This window comes from Aegilops tauschii, chromosome 2 (genome assembly GCF_002575655.3).
Source record: "Aegilops tauschii subsp. strangulata cultivar AL8/78 chromosome 2, Aet v6.0, whole genome shotgun sequence".
Taxonomy (NCBI): domain Eukaryota; kingdom Viridiplantae; phylum Streptophyta; class Magnoliopsida; order Poales; family Poaceae; genus Aegilops; species Aegilops tauschii.
The window spans coordinates 618,104,780-618,123,689 of record NC_053036.3 but is presented as its reverse complement, the minus strand read 5'-3'; the positions used below and the strand labels follow the sequence as shown (position 1 = coordinate 618,123,689).

At 45.8% G+C, this 18,910-nt stretch overlaps 4 protein-coding genes and 1 long non-coding RNA gene across 7 annotated transcripts; 2 read left to right on the top strand and 3 right to left on the bottom strand.

Moving 5' to 3' along the window:
- Positions 1-2,200: 2,200 nt before the first annotated feature.
- Positions 2,201-4,837, top strand: LOC109753482 (probable galacturonosyltransferase 10). The gene is made up of 2 exons (XM_020312378.4): positions 2,201-2,697; positions 2,950-4,837. The coding sequence occupies exons 1-2, from the start codon at positions 2,443-2,445 to the stop codon at positions 4,396-4,398; spliced, it is 1,704 nt and encodes a 567-aa protein (XP_020167967.1). The 5' UTR covers positions 2,201-2,442; the 3' UTR covers positions 4,399-4,837.
- On the bottom strand, positions 3,519-8,187 carry LOC109753481 (uncharacterized). The gene is made up of 2 exons (XM_020312377.4): positions 7,967-8,187; positions 3,519-7,098 (listed from the first exon to the last, which is right to left on the bottom strand). The coding sequence occupies exons 1-2, from the start codon at positions 8,180-8,182 to the stop codon at positions 5,470-5,472; spliced, it is 1,845 nt and encodes a 614-aa protein (XP_020167966.2). The 5' UTR covers positions 8,183-8,187; the 3' UTR covers positions 3,519-5,469.
- On the top strand, positions 6,670-9,099 carry LOC141041825 (uncharacterized). Its single transcript, XR_012203541.1, has 3 exons — positions 6,670-6,713; positions 6,834-8,104; positions 8,194-9,099. It is a non-coding gene; the product is annotated as an uncharacterized lncRNA (long non-coding RNA).
- Positions 9,100-10,697: 1,598 nt separating this feature from the next.
- LOC109753483 (uncharacterized) lies at positions 10,698-18,805 on the bottom strand. 3 transcript variants are annotated; one of them, XR_012203540.1, is made up of 12 exons: positions 18,505-18,801; positions 18,307-18,417; positions 18,160-18,222; positions 17,951-18,064; positions 17,685-17,834; positions 17,491-17,568; positions 17,200-17,421; positions 17,032-17,118; positions 16,433-16,552; positions 16,142-16,234; positions 15,804-15,980; positions 15,258-15,721 (listed from the first exon to the last, which is right to left on the bottom strand). XR_012203540.1 is itself a non-coding variant. In XM_040400017.3 (12 exons), the coding sequence occupies exons 1-12, from the start codon at positions 18,715-18,717 to the stop codon at positions 15,689-15,691; spliced, it is 1,335 nt and encodes a 444-aa protein (XP_040255951.1). In that variant the 5' UTR covers positions 18,718-18,804; the 3' UTR covers positions 15,258-15,688. The 3 variants fall into 3 exon arrangements, 2 of the variants coding, with proteins under 2 accessions (XP_045089343.1, XP_040255951.1); XM_040400017.3 differs by having other exon boundaries at positions 15,930-15,980; positions 18,505-18,804; XM_045233408.1 differs by lacking the exons at positions 15,258-15,721; positions 15,804-15,980; positions 16,142-16,234 and adding an exon at positions 10,698-10,742 and having other exon boundaries at positions 18,505-18,805.
- On the bottom strand, positions 10,868-14,841 carry LOC109753487 (putative disease resistance protein RGA1). Its single transcript, XM_045233407.2, has one exon. It carries the CDS (start codon positions 14,477-14,479, stop codon positions 12,539-12,541), a length of 1,941 nt encoding a protein of 646 aa, XP_045089342.1. The 5' UTR covers positions 14,480-14,841; the 3' UTR covers positions 10,868-12,538.
- Positions 18,806-18,910: the final 105 nt, after the last annotated feature.

Sequence of the window (18,910 nt, the reverse complement as noted above, 5' to 3'; positions counted from 1 at the left end):
TACCATTGTCCACATAACCATCCAACCACATGTTGGTTCACACAAATACGATTACCTAACATATACTAGAAACACTGTAAAGATTTTTGTAGTGTATGCGATTTAAAAAATATGTACCATGATATTCATTAATATTAAAAGATATACGAACACTTGCCTATACACTCTATACTTTATGCAATATTTGAAAAACAATTCAAATATTTTTTTTGAACTAGAAAACGATTTTTTTTGTTACATCATACAATTTAAACTTCGCACAAGAAAATTTTCCATTTATATATATATTACAATTGTATAACCAGGAATACTCAATTAAACTAAAAAAAGAGAAAAAAAACTAATGAAAATTCTTGCATGAATTTTCACGTAAAATCAATGGTATAGAACTTAAATGTGCAATACTTATGGCACATCTAGATGTGCTTTAGCAAAATGTAACTATTATTTAGAAGCAAACATTGTTATACGGCTAAATATAATGTCAATTAATTGAAAAATATGCCAATTAAAATTCTAATATGCTATAATTAGTTTAAAATATGTATAAATGTTTGGTATAAAAAATATAGTTTACATCGGCTCAGTTCCAAAAATGGTTGGCACTGCCTTTAGCTGTACCAAACGCCTCAATCTAACAAGAATGTCGGTTACGTAAAATTCAAAAGCCGCTGCAGAAGTGTTCTTAGGTCAGCTGCACTGTGTACATACCTGAAGGGCTGGTGTGGACCACCTCATTGGCGTTGAGGTCTAAGGATGGTTATGAAGAGATTGAGCGAAAGGGCGTCCTCTTCACTGTCCTGTCCCCGCGACACCTCCTCCTTCCCATTTTTTGGTGACCTCCTCCATGTTCCGCGCCTGTCTCGGTGACCTTTTCTTCTTGCTGTTCTTGGTCTTGACGACTGTATCCCGAGCATGTCTCGGCGACCCGCCCTCTCTGCCATATCTCTGTCCGTAACACCCGCTCGGACCTACCAAGAATGTAGTACAAATCGGTAAGTCTGAAGCCGTTGAAAGAGGGGTTTCGAGGTTGGGGTGCATCGTGCACATGCCTGACGAGCAGGTCTGGACTCCCGGTACCACTGCACCCTCGTCGGTGGCAGGGTCGAGGAAGGGAAGGTGGTATTGGGGAGTCGCGCCCTTGTCGGCGGTGGGGTCGGGGGGAGGAGTCAGGGCCGCTTGCAACCAGCTTCGTTGTCAGAGCCGTGCGTTACGGTCAAATCTGTTCTGACCGGAGTTCGAGTTCGTCCATATATGCGTCTTAGAGAAGGAGTGTGGAGAGAAAAAAGAAAAAAAAACTTCTACAATATGAGTTTACGAGTTCTATTCCGTCTGATGTCGTGCGGTACCACAAATACTGTTTTTATGGGATGGGTTTTTGCAGGATCCGGTAGAAGAGTTGCTCTTTTTGGTTAGAGCATCCCCATAGATGATGTAGATGCAAAACTAACTAACTTATATATCTTCAAGGCCCCATTATTTTGTCTTTCCGCCTGCCGCCCGCCGACCGCCACCATGGCCATAGCCGACTCCGACGCCCCCACCGCCTCATCCTCCGTAGCCGCCCACCATGCCGCAACCTTAGCCAGCGCGACCACCGTCCCCAATCCCGCCTCCGTCTCCATGCCGCCGCCGCCCCGGTTTTGCCCCTCCCCGGCCGATCATCGTCGCGACGCGCCACTGAAGAAGTGGGCCACCAATCCCTGCGGTGGAGGTGTGAAGCGGCCGACGGGGCGCAACCCGGCGCGAACCCATCTCGGGTGGCAAAACAATCGAAGGCGGACGCGGGCGCGTCGATCGATTCGCTACTGCCGGCGTCCGCATCCGGTCAAGGAACCCCTACTCCACCTCCGCCGCTGCCAACCATGGAGGAAGACGTGGTCACGACCACAGCCCCTGCATCTAGCATGTTCAATGAAATGTCGCAAAGGCAGCCATGTGACCTCGGCCGGCTTTACACCTCCACTCTGCATCATCTATTGGAGTTGCATTCTTACATCTCCAATATACATCGTCTGTTGAAGTTGCCTATTTTACGAAGGTGTAAAATGCATTTTTGATGATGTAAATTTTACATCTCCTGATTGCTCTTGCCGACCTTGCTTCCATCCACGGCGCGGGGCAGTTGTTACTACGTCGACAGAGCGGCGCGGTGAACCGGGAAAAGGTGCTCCGCCAGCGTGAACTCAAAACTTACCGCGTGGGATCCCACTCCATTCCCAGCTGCCGCCGCTGCCAACAGATCGGTAAGGGGTGGGGAAGGAATCAAACCAGTCGCAGTCGCGGCCGCAGTCAAGCAAACGAAGCTGCCTCCCTGCCGCGCCGCGCCGCGCCGTGCGAGATCTGAGGTCCGCGCGGAAGGAGAAGGGAACCCATCCTCGCGAGATCCCGTCGGGCGCCCTCCCCGCCGGCGTCGCCCCCGCTGCAGGAGCCGGCGCGGCGATGGTGCGGCCGGCGGGCCTCCTCGACCCGGCGACGAGGCGCCGCCCCTTCCTCGACCAGCGCCGCCCGTCCTTCCGGCGCCGCTGGCAGCAGCGCCCGCTCTGGGCCCGCCTCCTGCTCTCGCTCCTCCTCGCCCTCGCCTGCGCCCTCCTCCTCCTCGGCCTCGCCGGCTCCCCCGACCCCTCCTCCCCGCCCTCCACCGACGCCTCCTCCTCCGGATCCGCCGATGCCGTCTCCTCCCCTCTCCTCCGCCAGGTAATAATAATTATAGTACAACCGATTAAGCCGCAGCGCATCTGCCGTTCCGCATTTCGTAAATCATATTGCCTCCTCTGGCTCGGAACCATCAGATTCTAGTAGTAGGTGTTAAGTCATTATAACTGCTGAATTTGCTAGTTCTGCAGTGGTACTACTTGACTAGTACTCTACACGCTAACTGTTTGTTTAGAGAACATCAATCATGAATGCTGGACTAGCGTCTGAATGTCCTGAACTTTTCATGTGCAGAGATCTTACCTCGAGGTTATCACGGACACGCACAACATGACGGACGAAATGCTGAGCGCTCACTCGCTTTCCCGCCAGCTCATGGACCAGATTTCCCTCGCAAAGACCTACATCACGGTCGCGAAAGAAGCCAGCAACCTGCAGTTCGTGGCGGAGCTTGGTGCGCTGGTGCGGCGGGAGCAGAGCATCCTCGCGCGTGCCGCTGCCAACGGTGGCACGGTGGTCAAGGAGGATGCGGAGAAGGCGATCAGGGACATGGCCATGCTGTTCTATCAGGCTCAGCAGTTCCGTTACGACAGCGCGGTCACCATCTTGAAGCTGAAGGGCCAGATTCTGTCCCTGGAGGAGAAGTCCAAGGCCGAGGCGGACAAGAGCACAAAGTATGGCCAGATTGCTGCCGAGGAGCTCCCAAAGGGGCTTTATTGCCTTGGTGTCCGGTTAACCATGGAATGGTTCAAGAGTGCCGAGCTTCAGAGGAAGTTCTTGGATAGGAGCCCAGCAGTGCAGAGCAATCTGAGGGATAACAGCCTCTATCACTATTGTGTTTTCTCGGATAACATCATTGCTGTCTCTGTTGTCGTCAACTCTACAACTCTGAATTCAAAGCACCCTGAAAAGATTGTTTTTCATTTGGTGACCGATGAGGTCAACTATGATCCAATGAGGGCTTGGTTTGCCTTGAATGACTACAGAGGGGCCATTGTGGAGATACAAAAGGTGGAGGACTTCACCTGGCTAAATGCTTCGTATGTTCCTGTTCTTAAACAGCTCCAGGATGCTGCTACACAGAATTTCTACTTCTCTGGAAGTGGTAATCGCGGAACACCAATCAAGTTCAGAAATCCAAAGTACTTATCAATGCTCAACCACCTGAGGTTTTACATCCCAGAAATTTATCCAGAACTGCACAAGGTGGTGTTTCTTGATGATGACATTGTTGTTCAGAAGGACCTATCAGATTTGTTTACAATCAACCTCAACGGTAACGTTATGGGGGCAGTTGAGACTTGCATGGAGACGTTCCACAGATTTCATAAGTATCTCAATCATTCTCATCCTCTGATTCGTGCTCATTTTGATCCTGATGCCTGTGGCTGGGCGTTTGGTATGAATGTGCTTGATCTTGTTGAATGGAGGAACAAGAATGTCACAGGTATATATCATTATTGGCAGGAGCGCAATGCTGATCATACCCTGTGGAAGCTTGGATCTTTACCACCTGGGCTTCTTGCTTTCTATGGCTTGGTTGAAGCATTAGACCCAAAATGGCATGTCTTGGGGCTGGGCTACACAACTGTCGATCCTGATACTATTAAGGAAGGTGCAGTATTGCATTACAATGGAAACTTGAAGCCATGGCTGAAAATTGGGATGGAGAAGTACAAGGGCTTCTGGGACAACTATGTGGACTATTCACACCCTCTGCTTCAACGGTGCTTCATGCGCTGAGTATTGTGTATCAATATTAGAACTTTTTGTGACCTTTTGATGGACATGCTTCAAATGCATAGCTTGAACAGGCACACACGAACATTCTTGTGAATTCGATAGGCTTCGTTCACAAGTTACACCCTCAGATTAAACATGGACAGTTGTTTATGCTGGCATGTGTAGTCGATAAGGTACATCGACTACAGGTATGACCGGCCATACAGGTAATAGCAGAAGAGCTAAGATTGGCATTCAGTAGGCTGCTACTTGAACAGCATCAAGTACATGGCTTCATAACTTGCAACCACCAATGTAATTTTTTCCATTTTGATTTTTTGGTGAAACTGGAGGAAGGGCATAATTGTAGAATTGATTTAAATTATTGAGGTGCTACAACAAGTTTTGAGATACATATTTATTGGATATTCAGACAGGTCAACCTTTTTTTGTCTGGTTATTTATACATCTTCAGAAGAAGAATTATCTTATATCATTTCCAGATTCACTGATTCAGAAGTTAATTTATATTCGTAGTTGTTCAATTTTGTTTGTACCTTTTCTGCGTGAGGCCAATAAAGCTTATTCAGAGGGTGCAGATTTGTGCCTGCTGTGAGAAAATTGTTTTCTGGTAATTTGTTTTCATATATCTGTTGTACTTGTATGCTTGGCAAACATGTCTTCAGCACATGTGCTTGTAGTAATAATTGTACATAATATTCTTATGTTGTAACCTCAGAGAGAAATTTATCATTGAAAGAACTTTCTAGTGAAAACTACCATGCAGCTAGGTGTTCACAGGAAGTAAAGTGCAACATGGCTTACTACTAGGTTCACCGAAGAATCAATTTTCAGTATTCAGGAAATAAATAATTATTTATGCTGCCATCAGCTACAAACTGATAACTAATTATACAAGCTGTGTAGCTATATTATTTCCCATTGTTCTCTTCAGAGCTATTCAGCATATGCCAGTGATCAAGGTTTTGCCTCTTGTGATATGCTTTTGCAAATTTTCCTTTCTGTACCTTCCATCATTGTATTGCAGTGTTTCTTCAAATCTAAACAGTTCCTTACGGATTCGCTGGGCATCTACCTCCCTTTGATGACTTCTCCATCAACATTGCTGGCAGCAACATCTGTCCTCTTCCTCCTTTTGGATCTGGACTTCCTCTTCCTACGCCTCTTGCTTGTTTCTTTTGTTTCCCTGTTATTTGTGGACAAGCTGAGATTTGCATCTGCGGGGCTGGCAACAGGTTCCACGACTTGCATTATCTCTTGGTTGGCTTCAGTCAAGCTGTCTTTTGAGATCTTCATCTCGCCATCAGGGTTGATTTTCTTCTCTGGTTCGCTAGCAACTTCTTTTCCATCTTCCTGCTCAAGCAGCTTACTCTCTGTGCTGTGGTCGCCTTGGGGGTCCTCCAATTGTTTTTTCCCATCTAGTTCTTCTTTGCTGATTTCTTGACTGTCTTTTGAGATCTTCATCTCACCATCAGGGCTGATTTCCTTCTCTGCTTCTCTAGCAACTTCATTGCCATCTTCCTTCTCAAGCAGTTTACTCTCTCTGCTGTGGTAGCTGACCTCGCCTTGGGGGTCCTCCAATTGTTTTTTCCCATCGAGTTCTTCTTTGCTGATTTCTTGACTGTCTTTTGAGATCTTCATCTCACCATCAGGGTTCATTTCCTTCTCTGGTTCTCTAGCAACTTCTTTGCCGTCTTCCTTCTCAAGCAGCTTACTCTCTCTGCTGTGGTAGCTGACTTCGCCTTGGGTATCCTCCAATTGTTTTCTCCCATCTACTTCTTCTTTGCTGATTTCTTGACTGTCTGCCGATTGACGAAGTTCAGATTGCTCTGAATGTGTGCCCTTTGGAGGGGGATCGTCTGAACTTTGATTGGCATCGTCTGTTTTCTCTTGTAAGGCATCATCATCGAAGTTAGTTGTGAACTTTACAAATCGACCTTCTGATGAACTATTTTCTTGGTGGTTGCTCTCGGATGTGGTGGTGGTGTAGGCTTGCAGTTCTTCTGCTTGATCAGGTGTGGAACCACCGGAGTTTGCTTTTTCCTCACCTATCACAGTGTCAGGAGTTACAGCATCTTCGTTGTTTGTGCCCACTACAGTTCTCTCATCTTGGTGGTTGCTCTCGGATGCAGTGGCCTCGTCAGAATGCAGTTCTCCTGTAGCAGGCATGGAATCACTGGAGTTTGTTTTCTCCTCAGGTATCACAGCATCAGGATTTACATCTTTGTTGTTTGTGCTCTCTAAAATTCTCTCGTCTTGGTGGTTGCTCTCTGATGCAGTGGTGTTATAGGAATGATCTTCTTCTGTTGGAGCAGGTACGGTATCACCAGAGCTTGCAGAATTCTCGGGTGCTACAGTATCAGTAGTTGCATTTTCATTGTTTGTGGCTAACACAGCACTGCCGCTGAACTTGGTCTTGATCTCTTCAAGCTCAGCTTCCTTTTGTTGCAGGAGTTCTTTTATAGCGGACATCTGGTCAGGCCCTGAAGCAGCTACAATCTCTTTCATTTGGTTGATATGGCTCTCTTTCTCCACAAGAGCTGCCTCCAGTTCTTTCTGGGTGTTGGTAAGATAGGTGGTGGTTGTTTCTGAATTCATGACTTTGTTCTTCAGTTCTGTCCTCTCAATACTCAGGATAGACGTTTTAGCTTCCAGTTCATCCACTTTTCTCCTCATCTCTTTACTGATTTCCTTTTCATTCTGGCCAAATGAAATAGCAATATTTGGTTAATGAGATATCATTTACTTTGAAAAACAGGTTTGTGAACAAACCAAATAAAATATATCTATAAAGCACACTAATGGAATAGGCAGATAATTTAAGCTCTGCATGTGGTAGTGCTACAAGAATATCATTGTAATAGCTATCCTTAGGTTGTAAATCAAAAATATGTTCAGTGAATATTATATGTTTATATTTTGATGTGATATTTCGATATGATATTTCCAGCCCAAGATTTCTGTGTTCGTATGGAATGGAATTCTTTTACGATATTGAATGCTATGCATGCATGATTCCATATTTGGCATTATGCTCATTGTTGGACTATAGATCTTTTGTGAGTGCATTATCCAGTTGTGTTCTATCTGTACTTCTGTTAATTGGTTCTATGAGTATTTGCACAAGCCACATGCCAAGCCTATATGCCCTATGGAGGCTGGAATTACTTTTGGTACTTGTAATCTGTGACCATGGTGTTGATTGAAAATCGAGGTTAGAATCTTTCAGCTACAGCCTGCATGATTGCCCATGTAGGACTCTTTCATCCACTGAAGATAAGAAGATATTCATAGCCTGCCCAGGAATATTTATTATTTGGAACTGCTAATATTGGCACCTGAGGATTTTTTGCTCGAGGTCCGTGGGCTACATTTATGTGACGTCATTCAGTGAATAAGAGAACTAAACTCAGCTTACTGGTTAGAGGCGTAGGGCACTTCAAAGCTCAGGTGATAAATCACCAAAGTGGGGCAACCATAATCTACTGGCAGCAGTGCAAAGAGATGCAAGCACAGAGAAGTAGCAAACCAGTTGTGATGCAGGGCATGCCAGAAACTGTATCCATACCTCGAGGCGGACTTGGAGGGACATGAGCTGCTGCTCGCGTTCCTGGAGGAGGACGGAGAGGAGGCGCCGCTCCCTCATCTTGTGCAGCACGCTGACGCTCAGCATGGCGGCGCCGATGGCCAGCAGCAGCAGCAGCAGGTAGGGAAGCCTCTTGTAGTTGTTGCCGCCCATTGTGTGGCCTCTTGATCTGTACTTACTACCTCCATCCATCTCCATCTTGTGTGCAGTGCACCCTCTCACTAGCATCCTCCCAGGATCTCCAGCCATTGCTCTGTTTATTGTGGACCGGGACGACATCTGTGGCCGCAGTGTGAAGAAACTTGGCCTTCTTTTTGGTTGCTTGGATTCTGGAAAGGAAAAGCTGCTTACTTGCTTAGGAATGCAGGATGCTTCACTTGCCTCAAGGTGAGGCACATGCTCTTGGGGGTGTGAGGTTTGTCTCTCTCTTTGACTTTTGTTTAGCAGTAACTATGTTGCTTGCATTTGCATCTGCTCTCATGATGAAGATATCTTTGATCAGAAGTGTGCTCGTAGACCGGAGAGCCATAGCTGCCATACATGCGGCACCATGTTTACACTCTGCGTTATATACTTGTATATGCACAGATGGGTACATTAATCTCTTAAGAGAAAGCTGCTAAAGTAACCACAATGACAAAAGATCGGCAAAGATGCTTATCTTTTGACCGGGAAAATCAATTAATTCATGGCCATAAATATATTCGTTACAAGAAGACTGGCTACATGAATAATATTAAATCAGGAAATTGTAATAATCTTCATAAAAATTAACAAAAATTCCTATAAGTGTTTATGAGCAAACTACAAACTGATCTGGACTATTTTTAAGTGGAATTTTTTATAAAAATGTAAAAAAGAATCACCCAAACACTTTAGCAAAGTGGATTCATTGTACACAAAAGAATCCCCCAATATGAAGTGATGTGACAGTCATCTCTAATTCTCTATCTCTTCTTGAACTGGCAAGTCGGTGGCAGAAGCTATCCAGTATGGATGATGCGCTGACTTGAAGTTACTCTGCTAATCAATCAGCTGAACTCTTCACAACCTTGAATATCTCTGCTGCTTTAAATAACTCATCATTCAATCAAAAGATTTTGTGAGCATGATGGTTCCTGCATTAAGGAAATCCTTGTGTCAGTTGGTTAGCTAGCTAGCACCGTGTCAGATCTGACAGCATCAATAACAAGCAAATTATGAAGATTACCTGATGATTCCCATCAATCAACAGACGCACTAATCAATAGTTCACGAAGAGCCTACCCATTCAAGAAATGGGAAGTCTTCTGGTAACAAACGGCTATATGACCTTCGGAATTTCACCCAGAACAAGGGCCCACTGTCTCCTGTGTGTTCCTCCCTGCATTGATGCATTTCAAGGAGAAGAGCCGTCAGTGCATCGTACTTCCTCCGTTCCTAAATATTAAGTCTTTTTAGAGATTCCGATATGGACTACGTACGGATGTATAATACATTTAGGAACGGAGGAAGTAGAAGGCATACTTGATGGCCCAGGCTCTCAAGTCTTCAACTCTTAAGGGCCCATCACATGATTGCGCGCTTGTGCTTCCATCCATGAATGTCCCGTCAGCGAAATTGACCTAATTCAAGTGAATGAACTAATCACTCGTATCAAAGCAAAAAAAGGGAAACCATGCAGATAATAAAACATAGCAAAAATAATTCAAGTAAATAATATCATGGCGTGGAGCCGTGGACCCTCGGAAGCGGTTGAAGTCTATAGCCCTTGGCTGACATGACATTTACTAGAAGCGGCAAGAACTGATAAGCAACCTACTTTTACTGCCTCTCCAACAATTTGCGGAGCAAGAAGCCAAGAATCAAGCCTTTAAACACTGCTCGCATAACATGGTCAGGTGCTGACCCAAACTCCACCCTGTGGTCAGGTGCAGATATGCGGGCCGCAGCTGCGGCAACCAAATCTTGAAAAATGTCAGCAATGTGCGCTAACTAGGTATGCTATATACTTTCCCCAAAATTCAGAATATAATCTTGCCTTGATCAAATCGATGGCTCTACGAGTATCAGCTATGCCCAGGTAACTGCACGACCTCTGACTGAGCGCGCATCCAGTCTCCAGTCTGACGGTATGTGCAAGCGCATCCCAGTCAAGGCCACCATCTGCCGCGAGCTACAACTAAACCCACATCAGCAACCCATCTAAAGCACCATGTAACACAGAGACAGAGTAGTGGGTAGCTGGGAGTGGGAGAAATCGACTCACTAGCTTGGCTAGCCCTGGATCTCAGACGGTTATCCAACATACCAGAGTAAGTTGCACATGCTGTCCTCGACCTGGTTCCTGTCTTCTAGTTCTGAAAATACGATGGCCGAAAATATAGTCTTAGTATTCCCGACAGCGAACTTTTTACTTGACCAGATTTACAAAGGTGAAATCATGCAGCTGCTACATGCAAACTGGCATGTGCAATTTCAAAAGTAGGTGTTGTCTAGTATTAGAGAGAACAAAAGCAAACAATACTGCAAATGAAATTAACAGTTGTGACCACGAAAAAAAGAAGCCGTGTAAATGTAACGAACATACTTCTGCAATGACACGAGTAAATCTTCTTCAGATTTCAGAAAGGTAGGTAGGTTTCAAAAAGTGGGTGTTACTTACCTCAACAGATAAACAAGAGTTTCCTTTCTTTTAGTTTCAAGGCGTACAAGCAACTGACCTGACAGAGGACAGCATATGGATCTCTTACGGGCCCATCACGTCAGCAAAAATGACCTGCTTCAAGTAAACTAACTAATTACTCTTGTATCAAAGCAAAAAAGGAAACTATGCAGGATAACAAAACATAGCCAAAAAAAGTCTTTATGACAATTTAATGTTAAACTTAAGACAACCTGCACAATATCATGGCGTGGAACCCTCGGAAGTGGTTAAATTGGAATCTCACCGTGGCCAAATACCCTGTGGATGGTATAAGACTGTCACTTGCAATTGCATGCATAATTTCTTAGGAGAGGTAAGAACTGATAAGCAGCCTATTTTTACTGCCTTTCCAACAATTTGCTAGATTTCAGAAGCTAGCTAGGTTTCAAAAAATGAAGTGGCTTTAAAAAAAATGAAGTGACGCACCTTAACAATCAAACAAGGCTTTGCTTTTTTTAGATTCTTGGCTTGCTCTTTTATCTCACGGCTGCAGCCCATTACGTCAAGTACCAGCAGTGAAGCGGGGAGGTCCTCCTTGGGCGGCAGTGATTGGATTCCATCACAGTAACTGATCCAAAATTCCCTGAGAGAAGAAAGGCCATATAGCCGAGGGAGTGACCGCAGTTTGCAGCCTGTAAAACGTAGACTTTGGAGGGAGGTGAGAAGATTAAGCGCTTGCTCTTGCTCTCCCGTGATGGTTTCAGTCACGTCATCATTACAGAACTTTAATGTGTGAAGGGTTGCGGCAAGGCGTCTGCAAATGGGAGCAATAAGCACTGCCGAGATGTTCTCCACCTCCATTTCTTCCAGTTGGAATGAACCTGGATGCAGTGATTTGCTCATTGCCACCTCCGGGATCAGACCTGCTGCTACAGAGATATTTTTTTCCAAATACTTGTCATGGGCTGCCAATTCCTCAAGGACGACTGGATTGAACCATTCTGCAGAGAACATGCTGCTGCAACTTCTGGCATCTAGTTGTCTCAGGGACTTCATCTTTTGGAGGTCCGACACTGACAATGAAACGTGTGGTGACCTATAAATTTGTATAACCTCTACTCTATCCAGATTTTGGAAGGCCAACGCACCCTCATACCTAACAGCAGTCAAACACTTTCCATTATACGTCAAACCTGTGTATAACCCTTTGTTCACAGAACAGTCTGTTAGTGTAGAAGTATGAGGCAGAGGGGCAAACTGAGATAACTCTGGGCAACCAACAATATGGAGTCGACAAAGGTTGGTACAACACTCCAAGAAGGAAAACGAGGACAGAAGGGGGCAATATAAGCATCGAATGCTTTCAAGCCTTGAAAACAAAGGGCTATTGGGCCCCCCGACCCATTCCTCAAGTTCTGGCATATTCCCAATATGAACCGTCTTCAGGTGCATAAAACTTCTCTCTGTAAGACCACCAAATCCAGGCCCAAACACACGCATCCCAGCAATATTCTTCAGTTTGAGGTTGGTGAGATGTGGTAACTGCTCAAAAGATGGAAGAGTATCCCAAGATATACCCTCCAGATGTAGGGACTCCAACCTTTTTATGCTAATGTCACTGCACAACCAGCAAGGACCAGTGGCAAAAGCATAATTTATAATGCTAAGCTTGCTAAGATTAGGGGGTGGTTGAAGACCCTCAAGAACATCACCGTCTATAGTGTGTTCCCCTCGACCCCAAACTAATTCCAATTCTTTCAGATTTCTTTTATCCTTCAGTTTAGCATCATTAGCTTCCTGTTTGGATGCCACGGTTTCAAGATTACATATACCAAGCTGCCCAAGCTCTGTCAGTTCCCCCAGCTGGCTCAGTTCAAATCCAACACTTTCCTTCTTAACATCAAATTCTCTTAGCTCCTGCAACCATTTCATCTTTCCGACCTTAGGAATACGGGAATGGAATTCTTTGGAAGAATAAATATGCGCAAATTCATGAGGCGGCTAATGTTTTTAGGCAAAATTACATTACATTCCCAACCAAACCAACCATCGAGGTCCAAGAATTTCAAGTGGTAAAATCTTGGTAATGTCCTAGGTAGATACAGGCAATGGCCCGCATCACTAGGTGGCATGATTGTAAGGTATTGGAGGTGGATAAGATTTGAAAAGCTTTTTGGCAAACTGCCTGGGAGACTAGGTATAAATAGAACTCGAAGACTCTTTATTCCTTCAAATGCATCTCTCAGAATATCACCTGTTTCTGCATCATGTGGTCCAAAAACCATCAAAGTACGCAAATTTCCAATGTCTATTACACTCCTCAGTTTACATATTTCTCGACCAAAACTTTCATCATATTTATCTTCTACGGTGATTGATAAGTGCCGAATAGATTGTGGTATGTCGTTGACTCTGAAACTTAAACTACTTATGTTCACACACTCTTGTGACGAAACATTCCGAGACAGTTCATGCAATAAATCATGCATCACATAGTATTCACCATTCCTATCACTATTTTTTATGAGAAAACCATTGTCCACTAGTTCGTCTAAGTAATTCTTATCATTTCGGCAACTTGAGTCTACAATGCCCACTGCAATCCAGAAATTAGTGATTTTTTCTAAATCATAAAACTTGTAATCTTCTGGGAAGAGGGCACAATAAAAAAAACATTTCTGCAGATGGAAATGAAGGTAATTATAGCTGATTTCTAGGGATGGCAAAATATCATCATCATTTTTTGCACTTTGCCATTCATTCTTTTCAAGAATTCCCATCCAATATTCCCAAGAGATGTTTTTCTTCAACAGTCGACCAACTGTATTTGCTGCCAGTGGCGAACCCTTTAGCTTCTTTGCAATATCTCTTGCAACATTGACCAAGTCATCATCATAAAGCCTGGGTTTGTTATGACCAAATATACATGATTCAAACAGTGCAAAGAAGTCATCAGGCTCTAAACCATGCAACTCTATTGGATCAGTTGTTTTGACCATTTGTGCTACAGATGGCAATCGAGTTGTAACAAGAATCATGCTGCCCTTGGTTCCTCCTGTTGTGAATGGGGCCAATAGGTTTTCCCAATCACGCGCACTCTTGCAAGTCCACATATCATCCAACACAATTAAGAACCTTCTGGAGTCCAGTCTCTCTGCAATGGCTGTCTGAAGTTGGTCTAAGTTTGTTGGTTCAATTGTGCTTGTGTTAGTTCCAGGTATGCAGCCAAGTATCTCCCTGGTGAGCCTAATCACATCAAAATTAGTTGAAACACATACCCAGACCCTGACAGGGAAGTGCCCCTTGATTCTTTCATCATTATACAGGTGCTGTGTGAAGGTCGTCTTTCCGATGCCCCCAGGGCCAACGAAAGGCAGGACAGAGAGGGTTTTATCATGGTAGGTGCCACCGGTGAGTGCATTTACAGTTTGCTCAAAAATGTCATTCCTTCCATACAGTTTTCTATCTTGTGGAACTATGGAACCAGTTGGAGGCCTTTCAATGGTGACATGTCTGCTTAATGCAATGCTACTGTGGTTTGCAGTTTTGACTTTGAGCAGGTCAGAGACAAGCAGGCATATGGAGTTCATCTCCTCTATGACAGACTTGATTTTCTTGGACATGGCTACTCTGTTAAATGGCAACTTAATATGTTCACTATGTAGCTCACTGGTGGCAGCAGCATCAGAAAATGCAGGAGGCTCGTCACCTAGAGTGCGCAGAGATGAAAAGCACGGAAGGTAGTTGCCGAGGGTGCAGCGAGCAACATGGCGTCCATGGACCGAATGGCCCTTGATGCCGCCGCCCACCTCCGCAGCAGCCTCCTTGGTGCCATCGATCTCGTCCTGGGTGGGTGAATCATGAAGCATTTTAGACAACGGCGCCTAGATCTCTACATCACGGATTATATTACTGTTTCAGCACCTCGATCTCTACATAGCAACTCACCTGGATCATGAAGTAGTGGAGCTCATCAAGCACGTCCCCGGCTTCGTCGGCCTTCTTGCTCAGCGTCCCCAGAAGTCCGCGCAGGCCAGGATCGTCGCCCACGTCCCTGCCCACGGATGCGGACAGCAGCCCCTGTGTGTACATCAGCTGGTTCTTGGCGTTCAGGAAATTGCTGCCGAGCTCGGAGCTGGCCATGTAGGTGGACACCAGCCCGTCGGACAGCTTGCTGAGCACCTTGCCGACGAGCCAGTTGGCCGCGTTGACGGCCATCTTCATCTCCATGGCGCTCCGGCTTTCGGTCAGTAGAAGACTTGGTGGGTCGTTTTATGTCTGCAAACCTTGGAAAGCTCCAATACATATACAATATAAAAACAGTAAAAGATCCAAGAGGAAGCATCCAATGAAGCGCGGAGTAAATTATGTGACTCCATGCTTAAGTTATGGCAAGAAATGTAGAGATACGCACCCTCATACGGCAGCAAATTACTGTAGTAGCATAACTTGAGCAAACGGGACGTGCGGTGGATCGGGACATTAGTGTGGGTCAAGTAATGGCACCCATGTCAGGAAATTTACACCTCCACCATGACTGTGTGCAAGAACAACACATGAAGGTGTCCGGGGCAAGGCTGACGTGGTGGCAAGAGGTTATTAGCCCCCACGAGGAATCCTAGCTAGCTAGGACCCTATGAGCAACAATTACATCACAAGTTTGTTCATAGAGCAGATGTTCAGGCATAGCTGCCATATAAACACGGCACCATGTTTACGCTCTGCACTATCAATATCTAAACTATCAAGCAACAAAGTTTGAAATATAAAAGCATAAAAAGAGTCGCCCTAACAATTCAGCAATGGAGATCCGCTGTACGCAAATGAATCCTCCAGAATGAATGAATGGGCAAACTCATACAACTGGCAGTACATGGTACACCACTTCCAAAGCATTTCTAACTAACCCACTACAGTCTAGGGTGTGGCATCCTAATCAACTGCCGAGTCGATCGCATGAGCTATCCAATGTCAATGATGCTCCGGCTTCAACTTACTCTGGCAATCAATTGATGCATAATACAGCCTGCTGAATTCTTCACAGCCTTGAAACCTGTTGCCTTAAATCACCGATAGGTTCAACCAAAAGAATTTGGTGACCATGATAGTTCCTGCATTAAGTGAGGAAATCCTTTTGTAATCAGCACCGTGTCAGATCTGGCAGCATCAATGAGAAGCAAATGTGAAGATTACCTGATGATTAAGTACTCACTACTTCACTAGTCAATTATAGTTCTAGATCTCCATTCAAGAAAATGGCTATATATAACCTCCATTCAAGAAATGGGACATAGTTCTGGTAAGAAACAGCTATATGACCTTGAGAACTTCACCCAGGACAAGAGCCCACTGTGTCCAATGCGTTCCTCCCTGCATCGGTAATTTCAAGGAGAAGAGCCATCAGTGCAAGGGGGTAGAAGGCATACTTGCTGGCCCAGGCTCCCCAAATTTAATCTTAGTGACAATTAGAGTCTGCCGTGCATTAGCACAAATAATCAGGATCTGCAAGGATGTCAAATTCTCATACTGACTTGACAGAATACAGCGTATGGATCTCTTAAGGGCCCGTCACATGATAGCTCACTTGTGCTTCCGTCCATGAATGTCCCATCAGCAAAAATGACCTGATTCAGGTGAACTAGTCACTTTTGTATCAAAGTAAAAAAGGAAACTATGCAGATAGCGAAAATATAGCTTGGCGAGATATTACAATCCGGCTGCAGCGAAATAGTAAATACATGGAATAAACTTCCCTCAAATATAGTTATTAAAAAAATAACTGAAACAACAAACATAAATTTATAGAGGGTATACAAACACACCTCTGAAGCATAACCCGGAGTTTCCCCAGCAATTGGCTTAATAAACGATCCTACTGGGCAAGTTTGTTGAACAACTTCACAGAATGCTATGAGTCTCTCCCTGTTGCCAAGCTCTACTGCCTATCAGAAAAACAAACAATCTTATTATTTCCATGGTAACACTGTCAGGCACAGTCTAACTATTTCAGGAGACTCTTTTTTCGTTGTTTTTCTTCCTTTATCTCTTGATAGTGGAACACAATCCATTTTTTGGATCAAATGAAAAAAAAACTATTTAAATGGACCGATTGACCTGTGCCAAGTTAGATGGTTTCTGCTGCCTGAGGTCTCCACGAAATTTAAATCTTAGAAGAGTACTATCATTCATCAGTTATCTTACTCTACTCTATTGATGTTTATTTTTCTGCAATCTGTTTTCATTACATCAGCTGTCTGAATTTGCGACACATCACAGTACCTATGCTGATTTTATCCAAAAGTCAGTTGTAGTGTTGTATCATGCATGGATACTGTCATATCTTGCTCGTGTGGACACTCATGTTCTAGTGAATTAATGTTAAAGCTTTTTCAGACTAATCAAAGTTAAACTTAAAAGCAACCTGCACAATATCATGGCGTGGCGCCCTTGGAAGTGGTTGAACTCTATAGCCCTTGGCTGACATGACTTCTGCAATTAGCAAACCACCCTGTGGATAGTATAAGACTGTTACTTGCAATTGTATGCATAATTTCCTCGATCGAAGAGGCGGAACTGAGAAGCAACCTACTTTTACTGCCTCTCCAACCATTTGCGGAGCAAGAAACAAGCCCTGAAACATCGCTCGCATAACATGGCCAGGTGCTGACCCAAACTCCACCCCAAGGCCCGGTGCGGATAGGCGAGCTGCAGCTGCGGCAACCAAATCTTTCTTCCCAGCAACGTAGCCACCACAAGGCGCAATGGTACCGCCGGGGTTCTTTATCAAGCTACCGGCAATCAGATCTGCTCCCTGTCAAGCAATGCCCAATTAGGCAAGACTGCTCTGTTATTCATATGATGACGAGCATCGTGAACATACCACCATTGGAGGCTCTGATGTCTCAACGAATTCACCGTAGCAGTTGTCAACCATGACCTTGCAGTTTGGATTTTGCATCTGAAGTGAGACCCAAAACATGAACAATGTCAGTATATACATGAGTTAAGTAGTGGAATACGCTGCCCCCCCCCCCCCCCCCCCCCCCCCCCCAAATACACATGATATAATCTTGCCTTGATCAAATCGATGGTTCTACGAATATCATCTATGCCGAGGCTCTTGCGCCATGAGTAACCACAGGACCTCTGTATGAGCGCGCACCCTGTCTCCGGTCTGACGGCATGTGCAAGCGCATCCCAGTCGAGGCCACCATCTGCTGCTAGCTACAACTGAATTTACATCAGCAACCTATCCAAGGGGCAATGTAACACACCAGAGTAGCAGAGACAGTAATACAGAGTAGCAGATGACTGGACTCTGAGGGGAATAATCAGCTCACCGGAACTTCTCGGTAGGTAATTCCGAAGTCTTTGAGTGATCCTACATTGTCTGACCCCCTGATCCCAATGACCTCCTCCAAGGTGTCGTAGGGAGGCCCGGCGACCGCCAAGAGCTGCAGTAGGAGTTGTCTGTCATCAGTTCTCAACTTCTCTCAGTCCAGCAGAAACAATGCCGGAATTTTGGTTCAGTCATGTCCGTGATAATTACCTCGTGTCCAGGCCGCAATAGCGCGAACAGAGCGCAAGCGATGGCGTGCGTGCCGGAAAAGAACTGCAAAATCAAGAAGAGGCGTTCGTCACTGGGAGCTCAGCTCAGTCCAGTGCGGCAACGGAATGTGGAATAGATGGGGGAAACCTGGGGGCGCACGATGGCGGCCTCGGCGCCGACGACGTGGGCGAAGACGGAGTCGAGCGCCTCCCTGCCGCCGGCGTCGTCGTGGCCGTACCCCGTCGACCCGCCAAAGTGCTGCAGCTCACAAACAGGCACCCGCGCGTCAGCGAGCAGAAGGGAACGGGGATAGAGAACGAGCGGGGAGGAGGTCTGAGGGGTTACGTGGGGGGCGACGCGGGCGGCGCGGAATGCGGCGGAAACGCGGTAGGAGTTGAGGGCGAGGGCGCGGTCCACCTCCCGGAACTCCGCCTGCAGCGACTCCACCGCGCGGGCCACCTCCGGGTGGAACGCGCACGCGGGCGGCCGCACCGTCCGCCTGCCGCGAGGCCGCGCGACGGGGTAGGAGGCCAGGGTGGTGGCTGTAGCCGTCGACATCGCCGCCGGCGACAGCAACCCGCACACTCCCACCGGCTTCGGATGTCAAACTGAAACTTTATCCACGGTCCTCGGCCGCTTCGCCGCTGCAGTATTCGTCTCGTCTCCCACCTAGGCCCGGCCCAATGCACTCCACCCAGGCCTGGCCCATTTCTGGCATTTAGGGTGATGCTTCAAGCATCGGAAACGTATG

What these genes read in the sequence shown, in the direction of transcription:
- LOC109753482 (XM_020312378.4), top strand. Translation starts at nt 2,443, where the DNA reads ATGGTGCGGCCGGCGGGCCTCCTCGACCCGGCGACGAGGCGCCGCCCC. An exon ending in CCTCCCCTCTCCTCCGCCAG is followed by an intron (nt 2,698 to 2,949) that starts GTAATAATAATT and finishes TTTCATGTGCAG; the next exon opens with AGATCTTACCTCGAGGTTAT.
- LOC109753481 (XM_020312377.4), bottom strand. Translation starts at nt 8,182, where the DNA reads ATGGAGATGGATGGAGGTAGTAAGTACAGATCAAGAGGCCACACAATG. An exon ending in CCCTCCAAGTCCGCCTCGAG is followed by an intron (nt 7,099 to 7,966) that starts GTATGGATACAG and finishes TCATTTGGCCAG; the next exon opens with AATGAAAAGGAAATCAGTAA.
- LOC109753487 (XM_045233407.2), bottom strand. Translation starts at nt 14,479, where the DNA reads ATGCTTCATGATTCACCCACCCAGGACGAGATCGATGGCACCAAGGAG.
- LOC109753483 (XM_040400017.3), bottom strand. Translation starts at nt 18,717, where the DNA reads ATGTCGACGGCTACAGCCACCACCCTGGCCTCCTACCCCGTCGCGCGG. An exon ending in CCGCCCGCGTCGCCCCCCAC is followed by an intron (nt 18,418 to 18,504) that starts GTAACCCCTCAG and finishes TGTGAGCTGCAG; the next exon opens with CACTTTGGCGGGTCGACGGG. An exon ending in CACGCCATGATATTGTGCAG is followed by an intron (nt 16,553 to 17,031) that starts GTTGCTTTTAAG and finishes TTTTTCTGATAG; the next exon opens with GCAGTAGAGCTTGGCAACAG.